Source organism: Podarcis filfolensis, assembly GCF_964270895.1.
Source record: "Podarcis filfolensis genome assembly, chromosome: 11".
NCBI lineage: Eukaryota > Metazoa > Chordata > Lepidosauria > Squamata > Lacertidae > Podarcis > Podarcis filfolensis.
In genome coordinates, this window is record NC_139613.1 from 62,396,748 (window position 1) to 62,421,882 (window position 25,135).

At 45.6% G+C, this 25,135-nt stretch overlaps 1 protein-coding gene across 6 annotated transcripts in view; it reads left to right on the forward strand.

Moving 5' to 3' along the window:
- DOCK8 (dedicator of cytokinesis 8) overlaps positions 1-25,135 on the forward strand; it is a 141,011-nt gene that overhangs the window by 51,532 nt on the left and 64,344 nt on the right. For all 6 annotated transcript variants that reach the window (XM_083576453.1, XM_083576450.1, XM_083576452.1 and 3 more), the window contains 12 exons: positions 398-491; positions 1,239-1,401; positions 5,723-5,840; positions 6,263-6,333; positions 14,916-15,054; positions 15,875-15,976; positions 18,129-18,224; positions 20,272-20,506; positions 20,736-20,900; positions 21,739-21,914; positions 23,147-23,242; positions 24,861-24,956. In XM_083576453.1, the coding sequence (XP_083432579.1) occupies positions 398-491; positions 1,239-1,401; positions 5,723-5,840; positions 6,263-6,333; positions 14,916-15,054; positions 15,875-15,976; positions 18,129-18,224; positions 20,272-20,506; positions 20,736-20,900; positions 21,739-21,914; positions 23,147-23,242; positions 24,861-24,956 (1,551 nt within the window). The remainder of the gene's footprint in view (positions 1-397; positions 492-1,238; positions 1,402-5,722; positions 5,841-6,262; positions 6,334-14,915; positions 15,055-15,874; positions 15,977-18,128; positions 18,225-20,271; positions 20,507-20,735; positions 20,901-21,738; positions 21,915-23,146; positions 23,243-24,860; positions 24,957-25,135) is intronic.

A 25,135-nucleotide genomic window follows, 5' to 3' on the forward strand; every position in this document is an offset into this window, starting at 1 on the left:
TCTGAATCTACTTGTACTTGTCCTCCGCTCTTCCTCAGTAGCATGTTGGACGCCTTCCGACCTGAGGGGCTCATCTTCCAGCATCATAACTTTTATATGCCAGTTGTCTTTGTCCATGGAGTTTTCTTGGCAGGGATACTGGAGTGGCTTGCCGGTTCCTACTCCAGGTAGATCACGTTTGGTCAAAACTCTCCACTATGACCTGTCCATCTTGGCTGCCCTGCATGGCATAGTTCATAGCTTTTCTGAGTTATTCAAGCCCCTTCGCCACGGCAAGGCAGTGATCCATGAAGGGGCAATTATGTCATAGTGTTTCATATATAGTTAGCTGCAAAGAAAATATTTGATTATATATATAAAATCGTGAGACTGTTATCAAATTTCTCGCTGTTTACAGGAAGGAGATCGGCTGACTGATGAAGACTTATTCAAGTTCTTAGCTGATTACAAGAGATCGTCTTCTTTGCAGAGAAGAGTGAAATCTATACCAGGTACTTTTAATAATAAAGCTAGGTCCAGCCATATACAGTGACTGGATTCAGACAGGCTTTCCCAGCTCTATAAGTGATGGCTTATTATCCTGGTTTGTTCACTGACATTAAGCCACTGTCCACCATTTTGGACGCAGTGAGGAAATTGGGATTAATACAAGTCAGGAATGAAATATCTAAAGATGATGGCTGAAGGAAGAGCATTCCGCACAGCACGCCTTCCCTGCTTCATAAACCCTGGTTTGTCAAGCTGAGAAAGATTATCCAAACCTGGCCAAGTTTGTTTCTTGGGATTCCTCAGGTGTTGGAGCAGGCAAGCAGTATTCCTGCTATTGGGGATTTGTGCTGGAGTATTTGCCTTGAAGGATTCATTTGTTCTCCTTGCCACCCCGGGCTTCTCTTAGCATTCCTTCTCCTGGGCTGAGGCTGAGGCTACCTTACCCCCGTTCATGTCATGTGATTATAATTTTCCCTAATCAATGCTTTACCTTTCCTCCCCATTCCCATTTGTTCCCCACTGCATCATATGGCAGGTGGTCCTGTGAGAATCACCTCCTGCTAAATATCCTGTGGAGGATGGTGTACCCAGTGTTCACACCCTCAGCCATCTCAGGCTGTGTACATGCTGAGACTATATGTGAATCAGAGTGTATTGACCTGTCTCATTTGTTAGATTTGGCATTTTCTTCTGTCTTGTTTATTTTTAATAAAGCATTTGTCTTTCATGCTACTATATTTTGTTTAAAGGATTGCTCAAGTTGGAGATCTCCCCTGCTTCAGAAGGTCTCAGTTGCTGTCTCAGCCCAGAGTTGTTGCTGGTGAAGCCATTCCCTGAAAACCGCAGCCGGCCTCATAAAGAGATTCTGGAGTTTCCAGTACGAGAAGTCTATGTCCCCCATACTGTATATAGGTAAGAGGATTAACATGATCAAGGTAAATCCATTGTCTTCCTGGATTAGGACCCACATCTAAATCAAATGAGCTAGACCTCTTGTCTAGTTGGCATTACCAGGTAATGCTGTTGAAGACATACGGGGAAAGTAATTCATAGCAAAGTTAATCAGACAATAAATGTTGAAGTATAACTAGCTGAGGTTGCTGAATGCCTCCTCAAACTTTATTTGTGGTAATTCTAGTGACAGAGAAGAACTATTGCATGTGGGGTGGGGTGGCCCAGTCAAGATGCACCCTGGGAGAGGATTTGAGAAAAGTCTCGCCCCTTTCCTGGGAGCCACTGCATTTCCATAAAGAAATCTGCCTCCTTTTTTGAGAATTGCTGCAACTGTGAACAATCGGGATAAAATGTTAAGTGGTTTTTGAAAGGATTAAAAATGTCCTCCTTGTATGTTCAGTGCCCCTCTGCAAATATCCCAGCTGTCTTTATTTACCCAGGATAGCCACTGACTTCTGGTTATGTATGGTTGTCCACATTTGGAGAGATTAGGAGTGGGGGGATGCTCTTCTAAAATACTGGTAAGGAGAATTGCTTGGACCTCCTCCCCATCTTACCTCCTGGTCTTGAAAGGTTAAGTCTGTGAGACTAGGCAGGGGGTACGGAAGACAACTGCCATCTGTCCTGAGTCTGTGTGCATGCCAATGCCTGTTCATGAACACTTAATACATCATCCAGCACGCTGCCTGCAATTGCACAATTCAACTGATGAGGTTTGTTTTGAATAGTCAGCAGCCTATCATCAGGCAAATAAGTAAAACACTTGTGTCTATTCAGTGTGCTGTTTGCTTATACGTGTGTGCAGAATAGGCTATGAATGAATGAATACAGTTTATAAATGGCTGAGACTTTTGGAATGTGCAGTGGATGGGCAATGTGGTAGTGATCATTGACACGAAAACAAGAGTCTTACACAGTACATTTTGTGCTCATTTCCACCTGTGAAATGTTAAGAGGGTGTGCATGCCAGATATTAACACCCATTGCATTCAAAACAACAACAACAACAACAACTTATTTATACCCTGCCCTGGACACAGAATTGACCTGCGCCTCCATGGACAGCTGTGAGTCCAAAATGACTCCCAGGCTGCGCACCTAGTCCTTCAGGGGCACAGTTACCCCATTCAGGACCAGGGAGTCCTGCACACCTGCCCACCTCCTGTCCCTCAAGAACAATACTTCTATCTTATCAGGATTCAGCCACAATCTGTTGGCTGCCATCCATCCTCTAACCACCTCCAGACACTCACAGGACCTTCACTGGTTCTGATTTGAAAGAGAGGTAGAGCTGGGTATCATCCGCATACTGATGAACACCCAGCCCAAACCCCCGATGATTTCTCCCAGTGGCTGCATGCAGATGTTAAAAAGCATGGGCGAGAGGACAGAACCCTGAGGCACCCCACAAGTGAGAGCCCAGGGGTCTGAACACTCATCCCCCACCACCACTTTCTGAACACGGTCCAGGAGGAAGGAGCGGAACCACTGTATAACGGTCCAGAAGGATGTTATGGTCGATGATATCAAAAGCCGCTGAGAGATCCAGCAGAACTAGGAAATAGCTCTCACCTTTGTCCCTAGCCCGCTGGAGATCATTGACCAGTGCGACCAAGGCAGTTTCAGTCCCATGATGAGGCCTGACTCCCGACTGGAAGGGATCCAAATGGTCCACTTCTTCCAGGTGTGCCTGGAGTTGTTCAGCAACCTCTCGCTCAATCACCTTGCCCAAGAATGGAAGATTTGAGACGGGGGAATAGTTGGCCATTGTGATGGCCTGGGATTCGGACTCGGAGGCTGAACCTGAGGAATCCCAGCCTACACAGGAGTCCCCGCCTCCAGAATCAGCTGAGCCAGGGCTGGGGCTTGAGCCTGAAGGGTCCTCACCTGTGCTGGATCTTCACGTGCAGGCACCAGCTGAGTCTGCTCTGGCTCCTGAGGTGATGGAGGACCCATTGCCTGCAGGTGCTCCACTCTCAGCCCTGTCAGGGGAAGCTGAGGTTGCCTCTGGGTCCAGTAACCCTCTAGCCTCTCCTGAGCTGCAGAGGCTCAGGGCAGAGAGACAGAGGGAACTAAGTTCCCGCAGGAGGAGTGCTCGCCTCCAGGCCAGGAGAGGCGAGTCACCTGTGGACCGGGGCCGCCCTATGCCTCGGGGCAGATAAAAGCCAGCCAGCCCCAGTCCCAGGTTGCAGGAGCAACATTGTTGGTAGCCTGTCCTGCCTGCACCCTGTCCTGCTCTTCTGCCAGAGTTCCTGACCTCACCTGACTCCCTGCCTTGGACCCAGCTTCAGCTTTGACGGACAGCCTCCATGCTGCACCCTCGACCTCGGACTGGACTCAGACCTCGCTGCCCGGTTAACCCTCAGGACCAGCACAGCCATATTGGCCGCATCTAAAGATGTTTTTTTAAGAAGCGGTTTGATAACCGCCTCTTTCAGGGGGTCTGGGAAGGCTCCCTCACAGAGAGAACCATTCACCACCCCGCAAAGCCCATTGCCCAGCTCTTCCCAGCTTGCTTTTATAAGCCAGGATGGGCAAGGATCAAGGAGTCAGGTGGTTGGTTTCACTTGTCTAAGCAGCCTGTCCACATCCTCAGAGGTAACAGACTAGATGGGGCTCTAGCACTCTCCCACCCTGGCCCTGAATCTGAGTGACTTTATCTGCAAAAAACTTTGCAAAATCATTGCAGGAGATCATGTGGCCCGTACTGGGCCCCGATGGAGCAGGTGGTTCCACTAAATTGTACACCACCTGAAAGAGTCTCCTGCTACTGTTTTTTGCAGATGCAATAGAGGCGGTGAAGAAGGTCTTCTTCGCCATCACTGTCGCAACTTGGTAGGCTCGACATTGAGCTCTAACCCGTGTCCGGTCCGATTCAAAATGCCACCAGCACTCTAGCCGTCTCAGCAATTGTTTCATTGCCCTCAGCTCCGGGGAAAACCACGGGGCTGTCCGGGCTCCATGCAATCGGAGAGGGTGCTTCAGAGCCAGACAGTCGATAGCCCTGGTTAACTCCGCATTCCAGCGGGCCACCAGGGCAGCTGAGAGGCCATCAACATGGGATAAAACATCCCCTACCCCTCTCTGGAAACCATTTGGATCCATTAAGTGGTGGGGGCGGACCATCCGAATCTGTCCCACCTCCCTGCAGAGGCCTGCTGAAGTTTTATTTCTCTAGTAGAAATCACTGAAATTGCCTAACCTACTGTTTCCATACCACTGTTCTGTGTACTCAGTAATTTGGGGTGCAAGTCCTAGAATACAGATGAAGATTATTAATTTTTGCTTGAAGGCCAAATTTCCTCTGGGAGTCACAAGCCAGCAGTGGGTGTGACCAAGACAAAAGTGGGCATCCCCATCGTACTCACTGTGTGTGCATGTACACACACACAGTACAGCACATCCCACTCAAATGCATGCATTCATCACACACAGAGACATACATGCATAATTTGCATTCAACACACACATTCAGAGAGTCTCCCAGCATAATCTCTGCAATCCCTGTTTCCTTCCTGCAACTTTTGCTTCTAAAATCAATAATTTGGATCAAAGTATACATTCCTCTGTTGCCCACCCCCAAACAATCCAGAGAAATGCCAAGGAGGCCAGCGGCCTTTGTCTGGCTCAGTTCTCCAAAAGGATATGGGAGAATGTGATGCTAATGTCTAATAGCAAGATGGAGGTCTATCAAGCTGCTTTATAGAAGTGAGTCATGGGCACTGGTGCCAACTTCAGCGGGCACTGGGTGCCTGGCACCCACAATTCTTTTGTTGTGGGTGCCCAGCCTCTGCCGCCCACTAGCTTTGCCCCCCCCCACCACTGCGGCGCCCCACCCAGCATTCCGCCCTGCCACTACCGCCCCGCCTTCTTCCCCTGCCACCGCCACTCACCAGCACCGCCTTAACTCCAGCACTCAGGTGCCATGGTGGTGACTGGGCTGGGGCCTATGTCTTCATCATGGGGCCTTTGTTGGGGCCCACTATGGCCACAGATGGAGGTTGCGCAGTGGCCAGAGTCCTCATGGCAGAGGTGCAGGCCCCGGTCCAGGTGGGTGGCACTGGAACACGCAGTGTGTGCATGCTGGGCACCCACGGTGTGGGGCCCAAGTTGGTGCAGTGTGGGTCAAGTTCAAACCGTCAGGAGTGACACCTCAACTCCTTCCACATATGCTGCATCAGGAATATTTGGGGTATCAAATGGCAGGACTGAATTCTAAACAAATACAAAAGTGACATAAAATTATCTCTTGGTTTTCTGAAATTTCATTTCCCCCCAGAAATCTTCTATATGTGTATCCACAACGGCTGAATTTTGCAAACCGCCTGGCTTCAGGCCGGAATATTACCATTAAGATACAGTTTATGTGTGGAGAAGACCCTGCCTGTGCAATGCCGGTAAGATTGTTTATTGTACATTTCTAGCCAAAATAAAAATAGGCAGCATTTTAAATTTAAAAGTAGTCCATTAATTTCAGGGTAAGACTGAGCCAATTTATAACAACATATATTTACTAGGTGGCAAAACAGATCAGATAGTAGCCGAGCTAATAAAAGCTGAAATCAACTATGGTGAGATCTAAATGCAATAATAAATATTTTTAAAATGTTCATGTACTACCAATTAAAGCCATTTCTGTTCACAAGTCAACTTTAGTTTTTATATTTTAAATTAGCATTTACATGACCTGAGCCTGATCCAAACCTGACCCTGTCTTCAAATGAATGCTTAATACTGACGCATTATGTTATAACCATATCTTTATGTCTTGGTCACTTTTTAATTAATGTTGTTTAATGTATTATGTTTTGTCATGTAGGTCATTTTTGGGAAATCCTCAGGTCCAGAATTTGTTGCAGAAGTTTGCACACCTGTTACATATCATAACAAGTAAGGTTATCATTACCATCTATGGCATGGGTCGGCAAACTAAGGCCCGCAGGCCAGATCAGGCCCAATTGCCTTCTATTTTTTATTTTATTTTTTTTATTCAAAGTTATAACAAGACATATTATCCAAAAACATATCCTTATTCCCCCCCCACACATTTTCCCTCCCTCCCCCCTCCCCCCCAGAAACCCCCCCCCCCCACACCTCTCGACTTCCCTCAGTTCCAGTCTTTGGTTTCTCTAATATTGCTATTTTCTGCATGTTACTCAAACTTTTTAGCTGATTATTATCAGTAAAAAAAATTGTGGATGTTTATTCAAAACCTGCCAAGGAGTCCAATTCGCTTTGTTGCGTCTTCAGATACTTTGTGAAAGGTTCCCATTCATCCTTAAAGTTAGTTATCCTTGTCCCATAGCTTATATGTCAATTTTGCCAGTTCTGCATAGTCCATCAATTTTCCTTGCCATGATTCTTTAGTTGGGCCCAATTGCCTTCTAGATCCGGCCCACGGATGGTCCGGGAATTGCCACGTGGATTGCCAGCACGCATGTACTTTCCCTCTCCCTCACATGGCGGTGTTTTACTCCTCAGGGACGGAGCAATCTTGTCCCACGCCGGGCAACGCTGTGAAGGGGGTGTGTGACACTGGCTGCCAGCTGCTGCTGCTGCGCTTTCCTCCTCCTCCATCAGTCTGCCCTTCCTTTCTTCTCCGTACCCCTTTTCCGCACGCTTTTTTCATTGCCACCTGCCTGCCTGCCTCCCTCCTTCATTCCTCCCATGGCATTCAGGTGGGTTGTTGCAGTGGCTGCGACCGTCGCTTGTGCGTTGGCGGGTGGCTCTGTCTTCTCTGCGATTCCTCTCAAGAAGCGGAAGCAGCAGCAGCAGCAGCAGGTGGTGAGTAAAAGCTCCAGCAATGCCCTAGTTGCCCTACCTCCATCCACGGCTCCTCCGCCGGGGCTGTTGCTTCTGTCTTCGCTGGCCAACTCAGCCTCCTACCCAGCCATGGCACCTGCCTGTCTGGAGAAGCCCAACTGCAGCTATTGGGACGACAACTGGAGCAGGTAAAGCAAAGCACCTTCAGGCCTCTTTGCGGGCAGGTGAAATTTGTTCACTGCCACAGCTTAAGAGGCTCCAGAGATGGCTCCAGAGCACTGCTGCTGCTCCTGTGAGTGTTTGGGAAGACTGCTCCCTCCTCCAGCCAATTCCATTGGGCCTAGGGGGCAGGGCCTACACTCACTAATACCCTGAGCAGCTCTCTGCAGCAAGTGGCAAAAATGTTTTTAAAATTTTAAAAAGTGTTCTTAATCTGCTGCACCTCAAATGGTGGGTTTTTAAAAATATTATATTATTTTATTATTTTCCGATCTCAGTGATCACGCGCAAGAGGAGGCGTTACGCCAGGACCAGACCGTGTCATTACTGAAGAGGCAGGTTTAGTTGTTTTTTGAAGACTATCCCTGCCTCCAGGTCTGGTCCTGACCGGAAAGATACTGGAATCAGCAAGGGAAACCCACATGACCTGAAAGTGTTGCTCTGCAATGCCAGGTCAGTGATTCACTGCCATCCACGACCTGATTGTGGATGGAGGATTTGACCTGACATGTGTGACAGAGACTTGGTTGGTTGGAAGTCACTACCGTATTTTTCGCTCTATAGCACGCACCTGACCATAACACGCACATAGTTTTTAGAGGAGGAAAACAAGAAAAAAATATTCTAAACGAAACAGCGGATGTATGATTTTTGTGGTTCATGCTGTGGCCACAGACATGTGATCTGACGGTGAGTTTGGGGTAGCCCAATGCAAAAATCCTGAGGGTCCATGTGGATCCATGCTTTGTAACCACGTTTTTGCACCACTGCGGCCCCAGGCAACAGTGGGTGCGTGATTTTTTTGGTGCAAGCTGTAGCCATGGACATGCTATGTGATCTGATGGTGAATTTGGGGTGACCCAGTGCAAAAATCCTGAGGATCCATGTGGATCCGTGCTTTGTAACCATGTTTTAAGTGGGGAGGGAAGGAAAAGCACTCAAGGGACAAGGAACACGCGTAGGGTGGGTGGAGAAGGATGCTGTTAATAATGCAGAAGAGGGGTATAAGAGGAGAAGGCTCCTCTCCTCTCCCGCTTTGCTCCTTTAAAGCAAGCAGGCTCTCTGTCCCTCTCTCCTCCCCACTCAGCGGGTCTTCTCCCGCTTTGCTATTTCAAAGCAAGCCACGGAGGAGGGAAGGAAGGGGAACCATGGATCCTCTGCTCACGACTGCAGCAGATCCCCCCGCCATCCGTAGGCATCCGCTCCATAACACGCACAGACATTTCCCCTTACTTTCTAGGAGGCAAAAAGTGAGCGTTATGGTGCAAAAAATACGGTAGTTTACACTGGGCATCCTATTGGGAAGACCCAGTTTTCTGAGTGCATGTTCTGGAAGTTGGGCAATAGGGGCAGTACAGGATTCTTTTTCGTGTACCAACCTCCCTGCTGCACCAAGGATTCCCTGCCCGAGCTGCTTCAGGTCGTGGCGGATGTGTTCCTGAAGACATCTAGTTTGGTTGTCCTGGGGGATTTTAACATCCATGCCAACACGAACTTACAAGGGGGCACGTGGGACTTCGTGGAAAGCATGGCCTCCATTGGGCTGTCCCTGAATAAGTTTGGCCCAACTCATAGCCGTGTACATGCATTAGACCTGGTGTTCACTTCTACAGTTGTGGGTGATCTGACACTAAGTAAAAGCGAAACAAAAGAAGTGCCATGGTTAGGTCACTTCCTGGTGCAACTGGACTTCTTTGCGACCCATCCCCTCTGCAGGGAGGTGGGACTGATTCGGATGGTCCACCCCTGCCACTTAATGGATCCAGTTGGCTTCCAGAGATTGGTAGGGCATGTTTTATCCCATGTTGATGGCCTCTCAGCTGATTCCCTCGTTGTCCTCTGGAATGCGGAGTTAACCAGGGCTATTGACTGTCTGGTTCCGAAGCACCCTCTCCGATTGCATGGAGTCTGGACAGCACCATGGTTTTCCCCTGAGCCGAGGGCAATGAAACAATCGCTGAGACAGCTAGAGTGCTGGTGGCGGATAACTCATTTTGAATCAGACCAGACACGGCCTAGAGCTCAATCTGGAGCCTACCAAGTGGCAATGGCGATGGCGAAGAGGACCTTCTTCACCACCTGTGTTGCATCTGCAGAAAACAACAACAGGAGACTCTTTCAGGTGGTTCACAATTTATTGGAACCACCTTTGTCGCCGGAGCCTGGTACAGACCCCAAGATCTCCTGCAATGCTTTCGCAAATTTTTTTGCAGATAAAGTCACTCAGATTCAGAAGGAGGTAGACTCCACTGTGGGAGCAGGGCCGGGGTGGGAGAGTGCTGGAGTCCTGTCTAGTCATGTTACATGGGATCAATTCCAATCTGTTACCTACGAAGAAGGGGACAGGCTGCTTAGATAAGTGAAACTGACCACCTGTCTCTTTGATCTTTGCCCATCCTGGCTAATAAAAGCAAGCCGGGAAGGGCTGGGCAATGGGTACTGCGGGGTGGTGAATGCTTCCCTCTGGGAGGGAGCCTTCCCAGACCCGCTGAGGCAGTCATTAAAACGCTTCTTAAAAAAAGATCTTTACACCCAGCCAATATGGCCAACTATTGCCCAGTCTCAAATCTACCAATCTTGGGCAATGTCAGGTTTAGCGCTTCTCCCACACAAGACACTGGCAGTTTAAGTAGTTGAGGTTTATTTCTCAATAACAGGCTTACAGCAGTCCAAGCTTCCACAACTCATCCTTCGCCATTGGAGTCAGTTGACTCGACTGGCTTCTGACCCTTCCCAGGCCAGATATACGCCACATCCTTGCCCACCTCTGCTCTAATTGCCTCCTTGGTGTCTCAGATGCAGCTAATTCCTCCTCCTCTGGAGGTGGACACTCAGGTGCAGCCAATTCCTCTTCCTCTGGAGATTCCTTGCTACTAGTAACCTAGTCTGCTTCCTTGCTACTAGTAAACTCCTCCCTCCACCCTCTTTGTTTGGGCTTGTGCAGGAAACAGTGGTGGAACTCTCTCTGCAGTAATGGGGCATGCACATCCTCTGCCCTCTGCCAATAATTATCCTCAGGCCCATAACCTTTCCAGGCAACTAAGTATTGCAGCTTCCTCCTGCAGAGCTGAGAATCCAATATTGCTTCTATCTCATATATCTCCTCTCCCTCCACCATTACCTGTGGTGGAGGAGGTTGTCTAGGTTTCTGATATTGATGGGCTGGTGTGATCGGTGATAGGAGAGCCCTATGGAATATGGGGTGTATTTTCATATAATTTGGTAGTTTGAGCTGGAACGATGCAGGGTTAATTTGTTCCACTACCTCAAACAGCCCTACCCTTCGTGGTCCTAACTTCTTGCACCTCCCTTTCTGAGGCAAGTCCTTGGTGTACAACCATACTTGATCTCCCACCTTGATCGCAGGCCCTGACCGTCTATGCTCGTCTACACTCCTCTTGTACACTGCCTTGGTGGTGTCTAGCTGCTCCCTCAATAATCCGTGTAAGGTCTGCATTTCTTCCACAAGGTGCTCCGCTGCCGACACCGACAGGTTACTCCAAGGGTCTGGGAATGCTCTTGGGTGTTGTCTGTAGTTGTCTGTAGGCTACAAATGGAGCTTGCTGGGTTGACGCGACACAGCATTATTGTAGGCAAACACTGCCAGTCCCAACTTGTCCACCCAGCCCTCCTGCTGATAATTAACATAACAGCAAAGGTACTGTTGCAGCGTCGCATTGGTTCTTTCCAACTCTCCTTTGGTTTGAGTTCCTTACCCTCGGACTCCTGGCTTCCTGACTCCTGGCTTCTGGACCCCCATTCCTGCTCCCACCCGGTCATCTTACCCCCATTCCTGACATCCCCTGCCAGGACTTTGATCGCCCATGAACCGGACCGTGACACTCAGCTTCCTTCAGGACCAAATAATACAACAACTCCTTTTTAAAGGCGATATAATCATCAGGCTTACTAGAGAATCTTGTAGGGTCAGGCACCTACTCTGAGTGTCCTCTCTGCTTCTGATTGCCTTCTCTGTTCTCCCAATGCTCCAGTTAACAAATCCACTTGTGCTTTTAGCTGCCAGCTGTATTGTTGCAGTTCCTCTAGAGGGTCCCTTGGTTCAGCCCCCACAGCTCACTCAGCTCCAGCTTCCACTGGGTTTACTGCCACCGGCACTTGACCTTCCATGGCTGCTTACTGTTGTACGTCGGTGTGTGGGAGTTTTGAGTCAAGTCAAGCTGTCAGGTTTAGCGCTTCTCCCACACAAGACACGGGACTCTGGCAGTTTAAGTAGCTGAGGTTTATTTCTCAATAACAGGCTTATAGCAATCCAAGCTTCCACAACTCATTCTTTGCCGTCGGAGTCAGTTGACTGGACTGGCTTCTGACAACCTCCCAAGGCCAGATATACACCACGTCCTCTCCCGCCTCCTGCTGGCCCGCCTCTGCTCTAATCGCTTGCTCCGCCTCCCACTTCCTGGCGACAGGTGCAGCCAATTCCTCCTCCTCTGGAGGTGGAGACTCAGGTGCAGCCAATTCCTCTTCCTCTGGAGATTCCTTTGCTGGGCGTGTCCCTGACAGGCAAGGTGATTGAACAACTCCAAGCACACCTGGAGGATGCGGACCATTTGGATCCCTTCCAATCGGGATTCAGGCCTCATCATGGGACTGAAAGTGTCTTGGTTGCACTGATCGATGATCAAAGGTGAGAGCTGTTTCCTAGTTCTGCTGGATCTCTCAGCGGCCTTTGACACCATTGACCATAACATCCTTCTGGACCGTCTAGAGGGGTTGGGGGCACTGTTATACAGTGGTTCCGCTCCTTCCTCCTGGGCCATGTCCAGAAAATGGTGTTGTGGGATGAGTGTTCAGACCCATGGGCTCTCACTTGTGGGGTGCCTCAGGGTTCTGTCCTCTCCCCCATGCTTTTTAATATCTATATGAAGCCGCTGGGAGAGATCATCAGGGGGTTTGGGCTGGGTGTTGATCAGTATGCGGATGACACCCAGCTCTACCTCTCTTTTAATCAGAACCAGTGAAGGCGGTGAAGGTCCTGTGTGAGTGTCTGGAGGCGGTTAGAGGATGGATGGCGGCTAACAGATTGAGGTTGAATCCTGACAAGACAGAAGTACTGTTTTTTTGGGGGGGCAGGTCCTGAATGGGGTAACTGTGCCACTGAAGAACCAGGTGTACAGCCTGTTAGTCATTTTGGACTCACTGCTGTCCATGGAGGCGCAGGTCAATTCTGTGTCCAGGGCAGCTGTCTACCAGCTCCATCTGGTACGCAGGCTGAGACCCTACCTGCCCGTGGACTGTCTTGCCAGAGTGGTGCATGCTCTAGTTATCTCCCACTTGAACTACTGCAATATACTCTACGTGGGGCTACCTTTGATGGTGACCCAGAAACTGCAATTAATCCAGAATGCAGCAGCTAGACTGGTGACTGGGAGTGGCTGCCGAGACCATATAACACTGGTCCTGAAAGACCTACATTGGCTCCCCATACGTTCCAAGCACAATTCAAAGTGTTGGTGCTGACCTTTAAAACCCTAAATGGCCTCAGCCCAGTATACCTAAAGGAGCGTCTCCACCCCCATCGTTCAGCCCAGACACTGAGATCCAGCTCCGAGGGCCTTCTGGCGGTTTCCTCATTGTGAGAAGTGAGGTTACAGGGAACCAGACAGAGGGCCTTCTCGGTAGTGGCGCCCACCCTGTGGAACGCCCTCCCATCAGATGTCAAGGAAATAAGCAGCTATCCGATTTTTAAAAGACATCTGAAGGCAGCCCTGTTTAGGGAAGTTTTAAATATTTAATGCTGCATTGTTTTTAACTCTCGATTGGGAGCCGCCCGGAGTGACTGGGGAAACTCAGCCAGATGTGCGGTGTATAAATAATAAATTTTTATTATTCTTATTATTAAAAAATATAGTCTGGCCCCCCACAAGGTCTGAGGGACAGTAGACCGGCCCCCTGCTGCAAAAGTTTGCTGACACATCTATGGCCTCATATATGAGAAAAAATCTATAGCCAGGGAGGCTCACCTGGTGCCTTTGTTACATATCTTTAAGCACCAGGCAAAAACATTCCTCAACTCCCAGGCCTTTAGCTAATTAAACAATCTGTGGCTTTTTTAAACATATTGTTTTGTTAGTTACTAGGTTATGTATTTTTGCATTTTTATATTGTAAACTACCCTGTGATCCTCAGATGAAAGGCGGTATAGAAATTTAAATGAATGAATGATTATTATTGGGTTGGGTTTTGAAAAAACAGGCCAATTTATGGAAGAAAATCAGTGATTAAGATGGCTGCATCAGTTTCTCTTAAATATTAGATGGCAAAGGGAAGAAAATAATCAGTCGGGAATAGTCAATCTCAAGCCCCCAGTCAGTGGCAAACCAAGGTCAGGTGGTACCCGGTGCGGAAAATTTCTTGTCCCCCCCCCCCACATGGAGGGGGGAATGACTGCAGAAATGCTGCGCCCTGCCTGGTAGGAGGGGGAGGGGCAGACGCCCCCCCCATTAGGAACTGGATCCTAGCCTGCACCCTGTTTTGGCAAATGGGGGTGCAGGCTGGGACTTGGGCTGTGCCAGGGGGCGGAGCAGGCAGAGCCGATGGAGGTAGCATGTATTTTGTTAAAAATATTGATTTATAACTAACTATTCAGGTTTTATGGAAGCGACTATCATTTGTTGTTATTTTTATCATAAGCTCTTCAGGTTTTATGGAAGCGACTATCATTTGTTGTTATTTTTATCATAAGCTCAGCCAGATATAATATGTTTAAGTTGAAGAAGACAATGGGAGAGTGTGGTAGATCACTACCAGTTTTTGATATTGGAAAGTGGATCAAACCTTGCTGGAAGTTGGACATGCCTGGTCTAGGACATCAGGTGCTATTAAACAAGCAATACCAGTCTTGATGGACCACTGATTCACCCTGAGGCTATGAATCAGTAGAGGCAGGAATCTTCAAGGCAACATTTTTAGCATGGGAGCATTCTCTTTATTTTTCTCCTAGTATCAGACTCTTTATCAGGAAGGGTCACCTGGGTAGAGCAAGGCTTGCTGCTTCTTTTTGCTGCTTTAGTCAGAAGGTTTTGCCCAACTGTTGCACTGCCAGAAGGCTGTGCTCTTTTGCCAACATGAGAGGCTGGACAGCCATCACTTGGGAATTGCTGGATGGAACATCTTCGTGATGGATATTGAGTAGTTTGGTGGGACTGGTTGTGTTGGTGAACAAGGTGTATGAATCACCGTCTTCCTGAACAGCGAATATTTCTGCAAAAGGAGTGGTGAAATTGATGTAATAAAGTTGTTCTTCTGATCCACCAAAGATTTTTTGAAAAAAATAGTGGCACTGAAATATGAAATCCTCAGAGGTGGCTGATGAAGGTACAGTGTTGCCAATGACTGCATAGTGCTTAAAAAGCCAGGAGAAGGCTGCAGGTTCACAGGCTCCTCTCCACCTCCTCTGTCAAGTTGGAATTCTGCTACTTGGCTTTAACACTGCTATGTATATTTGTTTTGTTTTATATTTTCAAATGTAGATCTCCTGATTTCTATGAAGAAGTGAAAATTAAGCTGCCAGCTAAACTCACAGAAAAACATCACCTGCTATTCACATTTTACCACATCAGTTGTCAGCCAAAGCAAGGAGCCTGTGTAGAAACTCTCCTGGGATATTCAGTAGGTCAATTTTGGTTCATGTTGGCAAGTTCTTAAGGAAATAGACATTTTCCACAAAGCTCAACGTTCCACTGTAACAATTTCCCCCTGCAAAACTTGCAAAAGATTTTTTCAACCAAAGGCAAAATTATTTGAATTTCTTATGCATGGATGCAAGATTTCAAAGGAGCATGAGTTAAATATAATCCACCACACTATCATGTTTGTAATGTGTGCGACAAAAGCGTACTAGAAACACAGTTGCAATACACTTGTATATATGTGAAAGGCATATGTAGCATAGTTCAAATGACAAGAAAATGAGACACGCATAGGTCACAGACATGTGTGCCAGTGTCTGTTGCATCTGTTGCATGTATGATAGTGAATGGACTGGGTACATGTCTTAGATCCCACATATAACTCATGGTTTACATGTATATCACACCTGTCATATAGGCATGTGGCATGTCATCTGTCATCCTAACTAGGAATGACTCCGTCTAGGGGCAGCTGCAGCTCTGGTGTATAAATGTATAGCCTACCAAGAAGAGTAATCTGTCTTCATTTGGTTGGACTCTTAAAATGCTATTCGTAATTTTCGGTTCAGAACTAATCACTTTTACAGAACAAAAGATGGTGGCAGTGATCCAGATAACATGTCTACAAAGTAGCTATCAAAGAAATTCCACTGTAAAAGTCTTTACATTATCCACTATAGGAAGGAATACAATCTCAGTTGGTATTTAAATCTTTTACTCAAGAATATAATTAAGCCAGATCAGTATCCAGCATCACATGAAGTAATGATATAACACTGTTTTTCCATCCATTTCTTCAGTGGCTGCCAATTCTGTTAAATGATCGTCTCCAGACAGGCCATTATTGCCTCCCTGTTGCCTTGGATAGACTGCCTGCCAACTATTCCATGCACTCAGCAGAGGTAATGGGAAAAACCACAGAAAGAAACAGTCTCCCCTTTTAAACAGACATGATCAACTTTATTTTCAGTATAATGCAGAGGTGGGCCACTTTCCCTCAAGAGTGGACCCAGAGACAAAAGTGTTCTGCATTATCTAACCTGGAATAAAGATTGTCCAAGTCAATTGATTGACTTTCCCCCAAGTCAAGCATCCAGGATAAAAGACGGGGGTGGCAGGCGCACCGAGTTCCACCCAATATTGGGGGGGGGGGGCTGGCACACATGCATTATGTCACATGGTGGGAGGAAGCCCGACGGGGCCTAGTTGCAGCTGCAACCTGACGGGGCCTGCCAGGCTGAGGAATATTGAGGGGGCCCAGCCTCCTCTGGCATGCCGGGGGGGCATTTATTTTTTATCAAATAAAATACCACTCCTTCCAATTGTTCTGAAACTTATTAAAAGGAAGAAGAAAACACTTTGGGGAAAATAAGGAGGGAAACAAATAGGAAGGAAAGAACTCTGATGAGATGGAAGACTGAGGAAGCTTCCTAAGCCCTTTTAAAATGTGGGGGGTTTTTAGGGGGGTGTTTTTGTTTTGTTTTTATTTTGATTATGTATTTTGTGATTTTGTATTTTGATTTTGTTCTGTGAACCGCACTGAGACCTCTGGGTATAGGGCAGTATATAAATTCTAACAGCAACAACAAGGTGTAAGGGGCTGCATAAAATGAAGTCCAGGCCACAAGTTGCCTAAAGGTAAAGGTAAAGGGACCCCTAACCATTAGGTCCAGTTGTGGCTGATTCTGGGGTTGCAGTGCTCATCTCACTTTATTGGCCGAGGGAGCCGGCATCCAGCTTCTGGGTCATGTGGCCAGCATGACTAAGCCGCTTCTGGCAAACCAGAGCAGTGCAAGGAAACTCTGTTTACCTTCCTGCTGGAGCGGTACCTATTTATCTCCGTGCATTTTGACATGCTTTCAAACTGCTAGGTTGGCAGGAGCAGGGACTGAGCAACTTGAGCTCACCCCGTTGCAGAGATTCAAACCGCCGACCTTCTGATCGGCAAGTCCTAGGCTCAGTGGTTTAACCCGAAGCACCACCCACGTCCCACTACAAGTTGCCAACCTGCATTCTAATATTTGCCTTACTTAAATAGAGTATCATATATAAATGCAAGGGGTGTATACACTAGGGGTGGAATTCGACATTGCACTAAGATGAATTTATCACCTTGCAAGGCAGAATAATCCTCTTCTGCCATGTGCTGTTCTTGGGGTTCTCTTGGCACCACCAGAGCCGCACAGGGTAGAAGAAAGGTTGGAAAATCCCTTGCATAGGAATCCCATTGAAGGGGTTCATTAGGTGGATCCTGCCCTATGTATGTTAAATCTCAGCAAAGTCTCTGGAAGTAATATGGGGAAAGGCATAATCTAGTTCTCCAGCATGAAACAAAACAGGGTCTTAATTGCCGGCCATTTAAAAAAGACATGTATCTGAACTTTGTTATTTTCATAATGGGACTTATGACTTGGTCCTACAGCTCAGTCAGTTTCATGTTAAAAATTATGTTATGGAATTATTTGGTTTGTTCCTCTAGGTTAGCAAGCAAATATGAGGCTCTAATATTCAGAGGAATGTTGCAGCTTATGTTCCTTTGGGACATCGTTTGTGGGATAACTTTCTAGGAATACAAGGTGTAATGGATATAGATTTCAATTCCACCACTGCAACTTGTTTCTATGAAACACGGGAGAAGTAGTCCAGACACTGCTTTATTTTGTTTTAAAACTTCATCTGCCCCCACCTTTGTGCTTACACAATCATATGTAATCATGTGTAGACTAGGAGATCATGATTATTTCCAGCAACTTGCTCATGAGCACTTTCTTAGCTAATGCCTTGGTCAGTTTCAAGAATGAGCATTGGTAAAAACTTAACCCAGATGAATCAATCACATACTGTAAAGCCATATAAAATGCCGTGCCATAATCTCAGCAACCTGATAGGCTGAGAATGACCTGCACTGGATTGCAAATGTTAATGTTGTGTGTAAACATTAAGTGTTAATTGCAAAAAAAGGCCAAAAACTTAGTAGAATTGTATTGGCATCTTGAATACATTGTGTGTATGTGTGTGTGGTTTGATCAACAAGTTGTTTTATCTTCAATACAGAAAGTTCCTCCACAATCTCCTCCAGTTAAATGGGTTGAAGGACACAAGGGAGTGTTTAATATTGAAGTGCAAGGTATATCATCAGTTCACACACAGGTGAGGATTTAATTTTTACCTGGAGACTGGCAACTGAAATCCCAAGCGTAAGAGAAGCTATTTCAAGTTCATAGCTTGGATAAAATGACTTGCTTAAAAAAATTCTGGCATTAGAAAAAAAAATTGTTGGAATACCTGAAGCCTGAGTTACAGTTGTCACCAGCTTCCTATTCAAGGAAACCCAACTTAAAATATAATGCAACTTGCTTATTTGTGTAGTTCCATGAGACTTTTTTTAGAGTCTTAAAAACAACAATGCAGCACAGGTGCTGAGCAAGACTGGTTTGTAGTCCTGTTGTGTTCCAAACAAAGTTCTCAAAGAAGCCCCCTAGATGAAAATGGTGTCATAACTTCCAATTGAAATCATGTGCATTGCCCTTACAAGTATCCATGAAAAGAACCAGGGAGAAGGCGAAGATACAAGTAGATCCCTTGCAGTCGCTAGATACCTGATTAATGTTTTATTTCAAAAGAGGAGAAATGGATCACTGTATGACTCTGACAGCTTAGCTAAACTTAAGAACCATCAATAAGTGCCAGAACTAAGATGCATACCCCCCAAAATCTGATGGATTTGAATTGCGGTTTACATAGAGGGAGCTTATTGTGTATAGTGTTTACTTAACTGAAGTAAAATTGGTTTTATATGGGTGTTTTAACTTGGAACTGTTTAAATTGTATTGTTTATGGATAAATTTTGATGTATTGTTTTCGATATGGGCCAATGGCTGCAATAAATCTATAGAGAGAACCAGGGAGAAGGTGTCAACTTTCAGTAAACTTGGAGCCTGTTCATATACCAGTATTAGCGGAAGGGGTGCTGCATAAGCCTTTCCCATTAGACCATTTTAGGCATGAACCCCCAACACACGTAAACGAGTTCTTCTGCTACTTCGGGTGTGTGTGTGTGTGTATGTAATGGAATATGGGTGCCCATTAAGTTCAGCAAAGTTTATTCATGTGTATCTTAGAATAGGTTTGCACTTCAAATGGGGAAATAAAACCTGTTCCAGGATAAAAGGAATGATGTAGTAGTCTCCAAATGTAATCTTAGTTTCATTGCTTTGTTGGCTTTTTCACTTTAAACTACAGTGGTACCTCGGGTTAAGAACTTAATTTGTTCTGGAGGTCCGTTCTTAACCTGAAACTGTTCTTAACCTTTAGCTAATGGGGCCTCCCGCTGCCATCATGCCGCCAGAGCATAATTTCTGTTCTCATCCTGAAGCAAAATTCTTAACCCGAGGTACTATTTTGGGGTTAGCGGAGTCTGTAACCTGAAGTGTCTGTAACCTGAAGCGTCTGTAACCCGAGGTACCACTATAAAGCAGTTAAGATTACAATCCTGAAAAAATCCTCGTGTATGACGCGTCTAGTCTTGTATTTCAAAGCAGTTTTGAATTTTAGAGAAATATCAGAAATGATTAAATGATGGGATGCTGGATGCTATGAGATGATGGGATGCTGGATGCTATGATCCTATACACGACTGTGGCCTGATGGGAAGTCTTGCTCTCACGCTTCGCTCCTGCACATAATGCTGCACAAACCGTCCTAATACTAAAACATTCCTAGAATGTTCAGTTCACATTGAGTTCATGAAACACCGTACCCTGACCTGTTCTTAATGCATAGTTGACCACATCTATTGGAACGTAATTGTTTAAGTCTTGCATTATTAATCATTAGTTATAATTTAATTAGGAGGTCTTCATGCCTGCCTAGTCCTGTGCTCCCTTTCCCAGCCTTTAATCTATTGGTGATTAATGCAACCTTTGCTTTGTACTTGTGTTGACCAATCAGCAATAAGCACATATGTGGCAATGCTGTAATATTCAATAAAAGGGACTCCCCGAGACTTGCTCGGGAGATGCCTCCCAGATGACACTCGCTACCTGTCTGTCGTTATTTCAACCCAACAATTAAACATTGATCCTTTATGATTTCTTACCTTTTTCCATTTTCTGTTTGGATTAATATTTAGTAGTGGAAGCTAAGTTACGTAGTAGATTCCCCACATCATATACATCTTTCTGGCTTATATTTATAGGACAATCACCTGGAGAAATTCTTCATCCTGTGCCATGCACTAGAAAGCCAAGTTGCATTCCCCATTCGAGTGCTGAATGAGAAGATCACAGAAACCACTCTTGAACATGAACTAAAACTCAGCATTATCTGCTTGCACTCCTCCCGCCTGGAGCCCCTTGTGTTGTTTTTACACTTGGTTTTGGATAAACTCTTCCAGTTGGCTGTCCAGCCCATGGTTATAGCTGGCCAGACAGGTACTTATCATTGTAGGTTCACAAAATGATGCTGTTGATGGCCAAACCCCATCATACTTTCTGCAGCATTTTGTTTTGGTTTAACAAAAAAAATGCTATTTGCTACATCAAGCAAGATTTAAATAAGAAGAAAAGTGATTTGAGGAATGTCTGTGATAAAGTGGACTTGGATCCTTTTATACCTTTTCTTTGATGTATCAGAAACTAAGTATTTTCTTTTTGTCTCCAGCCAACTTCTCCCAGTTTGCTTTTGAATCTGCAGCTGCGATAGTGAACAGCCTCCACAACAGCAAAGACTTGAGCAAGGACCTGCATGGCAGAAACTGTCTCCTAGCATCTTATGTCTACTATGTCTTCCGCCTTCCTGAAATACAGAGAGATTCTATCAGGCTAGGTATTGCTTTTGGGCTTCTAGTAAAAATAAGCTGCTTATGAACTGAACCTTCTGGTTGTGGGCAGCAAGTAAGAAGGTCCTGACATCCTCTTTGCTCATTTATAGCTCAATCCTGTGGATATGTGCTCAGAAATAAATTGCAGTGAGTGCAGCTGGTCTTAACTCCAATTAAGGGTGCACAAGTTAACAGCTTCACTGAGGATAAGCCAGATAAGGAGATGTATGTGACATAGTAAATGCTATGTATGTTGAGTGATGCAATGTCTGAAATTTCATCATCACTAAAAGGTAAAGGTAAAGGACCTCTGGACAGTTAAGTCCAGTCAAAGGCGACTATGGGGTGTGGCACTCATCTCACTTTCAGGCCAAGGGAGCCGGCGTTTGTCCACAGACAGCTCACCCCAGAACTCACCTTGTTGCATGGATTTGAATCTTGCCAACCTTTTGATCGGTAAGCCCAAGAGGCTCAGTGGTTTAGACCACAGTGCCACCCGCGTCCCTAATGCACCATCATCACTATCAGGTGGATGTCTAATCTTTCGCCAAGGGGCAATGACATACCCCACAGGCTTCCATGACTTAAGGATGGAACCTTAAGATTATAACCTTAAGATTATATACATAGATTATAAGCACAGAAGAATGACATAAAAGTATATGTACATCTACAGTGGCCTTCCAATCCTCCCCCTCCCATGTGTGGAGTGGACAGAAGAGGCTGCCTAGAGAGCCAGGGTATCAGATGAGGTGCTGGATAGCACATGGATGAGCATCACCTCTTGAGTTAGGAGCAAAGGCTGAAAGGACATGAGCTACAATAATGTTTTACTCCTGGCAGGTGCAACAGGCAGCACTAACCTGGCTGAATCTCGTTATTACACTTATGGCCGTACCACAGCTTTCTCGGTGGGCTCTCGACTCTTGCAAAGCCGGGCAACAAGCTGCAGTAATCCAGACATTGCTGGGACACAGGCTTCTACTGATGAAGAAGTCAGAAACATCATGTCTTCCAAGGTAAGAGGCAAGAAAGCTGAAATTCAGGATGGGTTTCATTTTTGGTGCTTATTGTTGCTGCACCCAGTAGCAAATCTGTCTGGCTGTAGTATATTGGAGCAACTAGAGTCGCTTCATGGACTAAGCATATTATAGCAGTTGTTTAACAGTTATAGCGAGCATTATATTGCTTAGGTTTACAGTTATTGGATCACCAAATGGCTAGAGCCATTTACTGATCTCATTTGAGGCTTTGAGGCAGGTAATGCAAAGGATGCCAGTGCTTTTTACAGTGACGATCATTGCTTTGCATTGCAGAATATAGGAAATCACAGGATACAAACAAAAGAGGAATAAAATCCCAAATGCACCTCAAAAGTTCCAAATAACTTCATAATAAAATAGGGCAAAAATACAAAATCTGCACTAACTTTCATTTAATGCCCTTCTGGTACCTTCAGCATTGTTTAGAATCAATGGGCAATAAATACCTATGTTAGAGAGTTGAATATTAAAAGCAGATAACTTCAACTATTTCCACGATAAAGCATACTTTATTCCAGAGGTGTGTCGTGTCTACATAACAAATGAATCTGACCCTAAAGTCTATGCTAGAAAGGTTCACTCAGTGCTGGATGGGATTGAGAGCCAGCACGAAAACTGGGAATACAGTCCTAAACTGAAACGTATAAGGCCAGTTGTGTATTTGCATTGTTTAATTTACTGAGTATATAACAACACTTGCACACTCCGCCATGGGTAATGGTGTTCATGTTCTCTTTCTTTTTAAATATTTGTATTTTATTCAGTTTTCATAAAACATACAACACATAAACAACCATAACCAACTGAAGTACTATTGGATACAACATTGTGATATATAATATCCGGTTGATTTAATTCTGTGTGTCCCTCCAGAGAAATCCATGAGTCGAAGGTGGCTCTATTGTGGGATCTGCTGTATTAACATTAGAAATGAAACAAAGTACTCCATTCCAAAATTGTCAGCATGTCCTCTTGCCTCCTTTATTTGGCCACTTAATTTCTCTGCCAGAACAATTTATCAGAAATCTAGTATACCATATGCTAGTATACCACCTGTGTAGGGTTAAACCAAGTTTATTCTTCCAGTGTAAGCAAAGTTGCCAAGCAGTCACCATTAAAAAGTCACCATGTCTTTATTTGGTAAGACTGTGTATGCTCAGGCATTCATTCATTTCGTTTTATATATGGCTTCTGGTGATTTTATCCAGGTTGCAGATCGGAGCTTTAACCGGATGTCTTGCTACAGTGAGCCCACCAGTGATATGTCAAGCCCCTGTGGAAGCCCTCGACCGTCCAATAAAAAGGTAGTCTGCCACATAATGCAACACCATTCATTGATGAGGTCTGCAAGCACACCAGTTTTGGCAATAAATATTCCTGTAAAGAGAAAGGAAGGTGTGGAGTATGAACCCTTTGCAAGGAGGGTTGTATCGGGCAGACAGATGAACCATTCCGCAGAGATTCAGGTGATCAGTAACTGAACACCTAAGCCAATCATCTTTGGATAAATTAATTTAAGGGTCCATTTGGACCAGAATAGTAGCATATGAAATTTAAAAAATAAATAAAACCAATGTGTTTATAAAATTACTCTTAAACAAGTGATCTCTACACTGTAACAGAGTGGTTTTTTATTTTAAAAAAAAACCTCCTTGGAAATATACTCAATCACCTTTCTCCAGTGCAGCAGAAAAAGAGTGAAAGGCAAATGATAAAAGGACTGAAGTTATTAGCAGATCACCCTGGGGGGCTGCAGGGAGAGCGGCTACGAATGGCAGGAAGCCCAGTGTTCAAGGGAGGCAACGTATGGCCAGGCAAATCAAAAGAATGAGCCCATTTTGGTGTCCAAGCCTAAATGCCGAAGTGCATTCAGCCAGCCAGAATGTTCAGCCACATTTGAAATATATTATTCAAAAAATGATGCCTACATTGATTTCAGCATTGCTTTAAATAATGCTAGTGGCTCCCATATTGTTTTCATGTGACATTCTCCTTGTGCATATATATTTTTATGGAATTAAAGATTTAGAATGGTGTCTGGATTCCATTGAATTTGTAGGCCAGCCTGGCTGCACATTAGCCATTTTACCTTCACAAGGTCTCTGGCAGATTGAGCAATATGTACCTAATATTATTGTAATACCTCCAAATTATTTTGGCCTTCAATAAATGAACTTTATATTTAATATATTTATATCTGTGCATTTTGTTTTGTTGGCATTGTTAATTCATTTTACCCAAGATGTTAATGATCACCACTGTCCTGTTTTCCTTCATGCTGTTCTGTTTCAAATCTGCTACTTAGGGTTGCAGCTACCTGCTTTTTCATCTACCTGTTATCTGTTTTCATTAATCTTAGTCTATGCATGCATGTGTGCACTAATCAAAAAAGGCTCTCATTTTAGATTCCCCCCTCTGAGAGCAGTGGCGTCGCAATGGGGGGGGGGCAGTGTGCCCCAGGTTCCATGTCTGCAGAGGTGACAAGAAGTCACCCCGCGGGGGCTCGCAGCGGCGCAAGCAGCCATCGCATCGCCGCAGCCACATGTGGAGGATCCTCTGTTCGCGGCTACAGCCGCGAGCAGAGGATCCTGGTGCTGGCGGCAAATCACTAAGTACAACACATGCGTGCGATGCAGTTCACAGCCTCCGTTCTCGGCTGTAGCGGTGATGGAGGGATCCCGGCACCGTCCGTACGACGCTGGAGCGGCGGTGGCAGCAAACCACTATACAGCACATGTGCGGCATCACTATGTACGGTGCATGCGTCGTACGTAGCGACGCTGCACATGCGTCCTACGTAGTGACGCCCGCCCCGGGTGTCACAACACCTTCCTTCGCCCCTGTCTGAGTTATGTTGTGTTGAGGTCCAATGTTGAAAACCAGATTATCCTATTTTTGTTTTGTTTTTAATATGCTGTGTAGCACTTCCATGAAGAGTTAGCACTTCAAATGGTAGTCAGCACTGGCATCGTGAGAGAATCTGTCTTCAAGTATGCCTGGTTCTTCTTCGAATTGTTGGTAAGATTTTATAACGGTGCTTTGTTTTCAGTAACCAGGCAAGTTCAGGGCATTCTCATTGTTGGAGGTTTTGAAGAGGCCCAATTGAAGGAAGGTGGAGAATGCTTTAATCCTAGCATGGTTCCTTGGCCCTCGCAGCTATCGAGCCTTTCTCTGTAATCATATGAAAGTGTGAATTG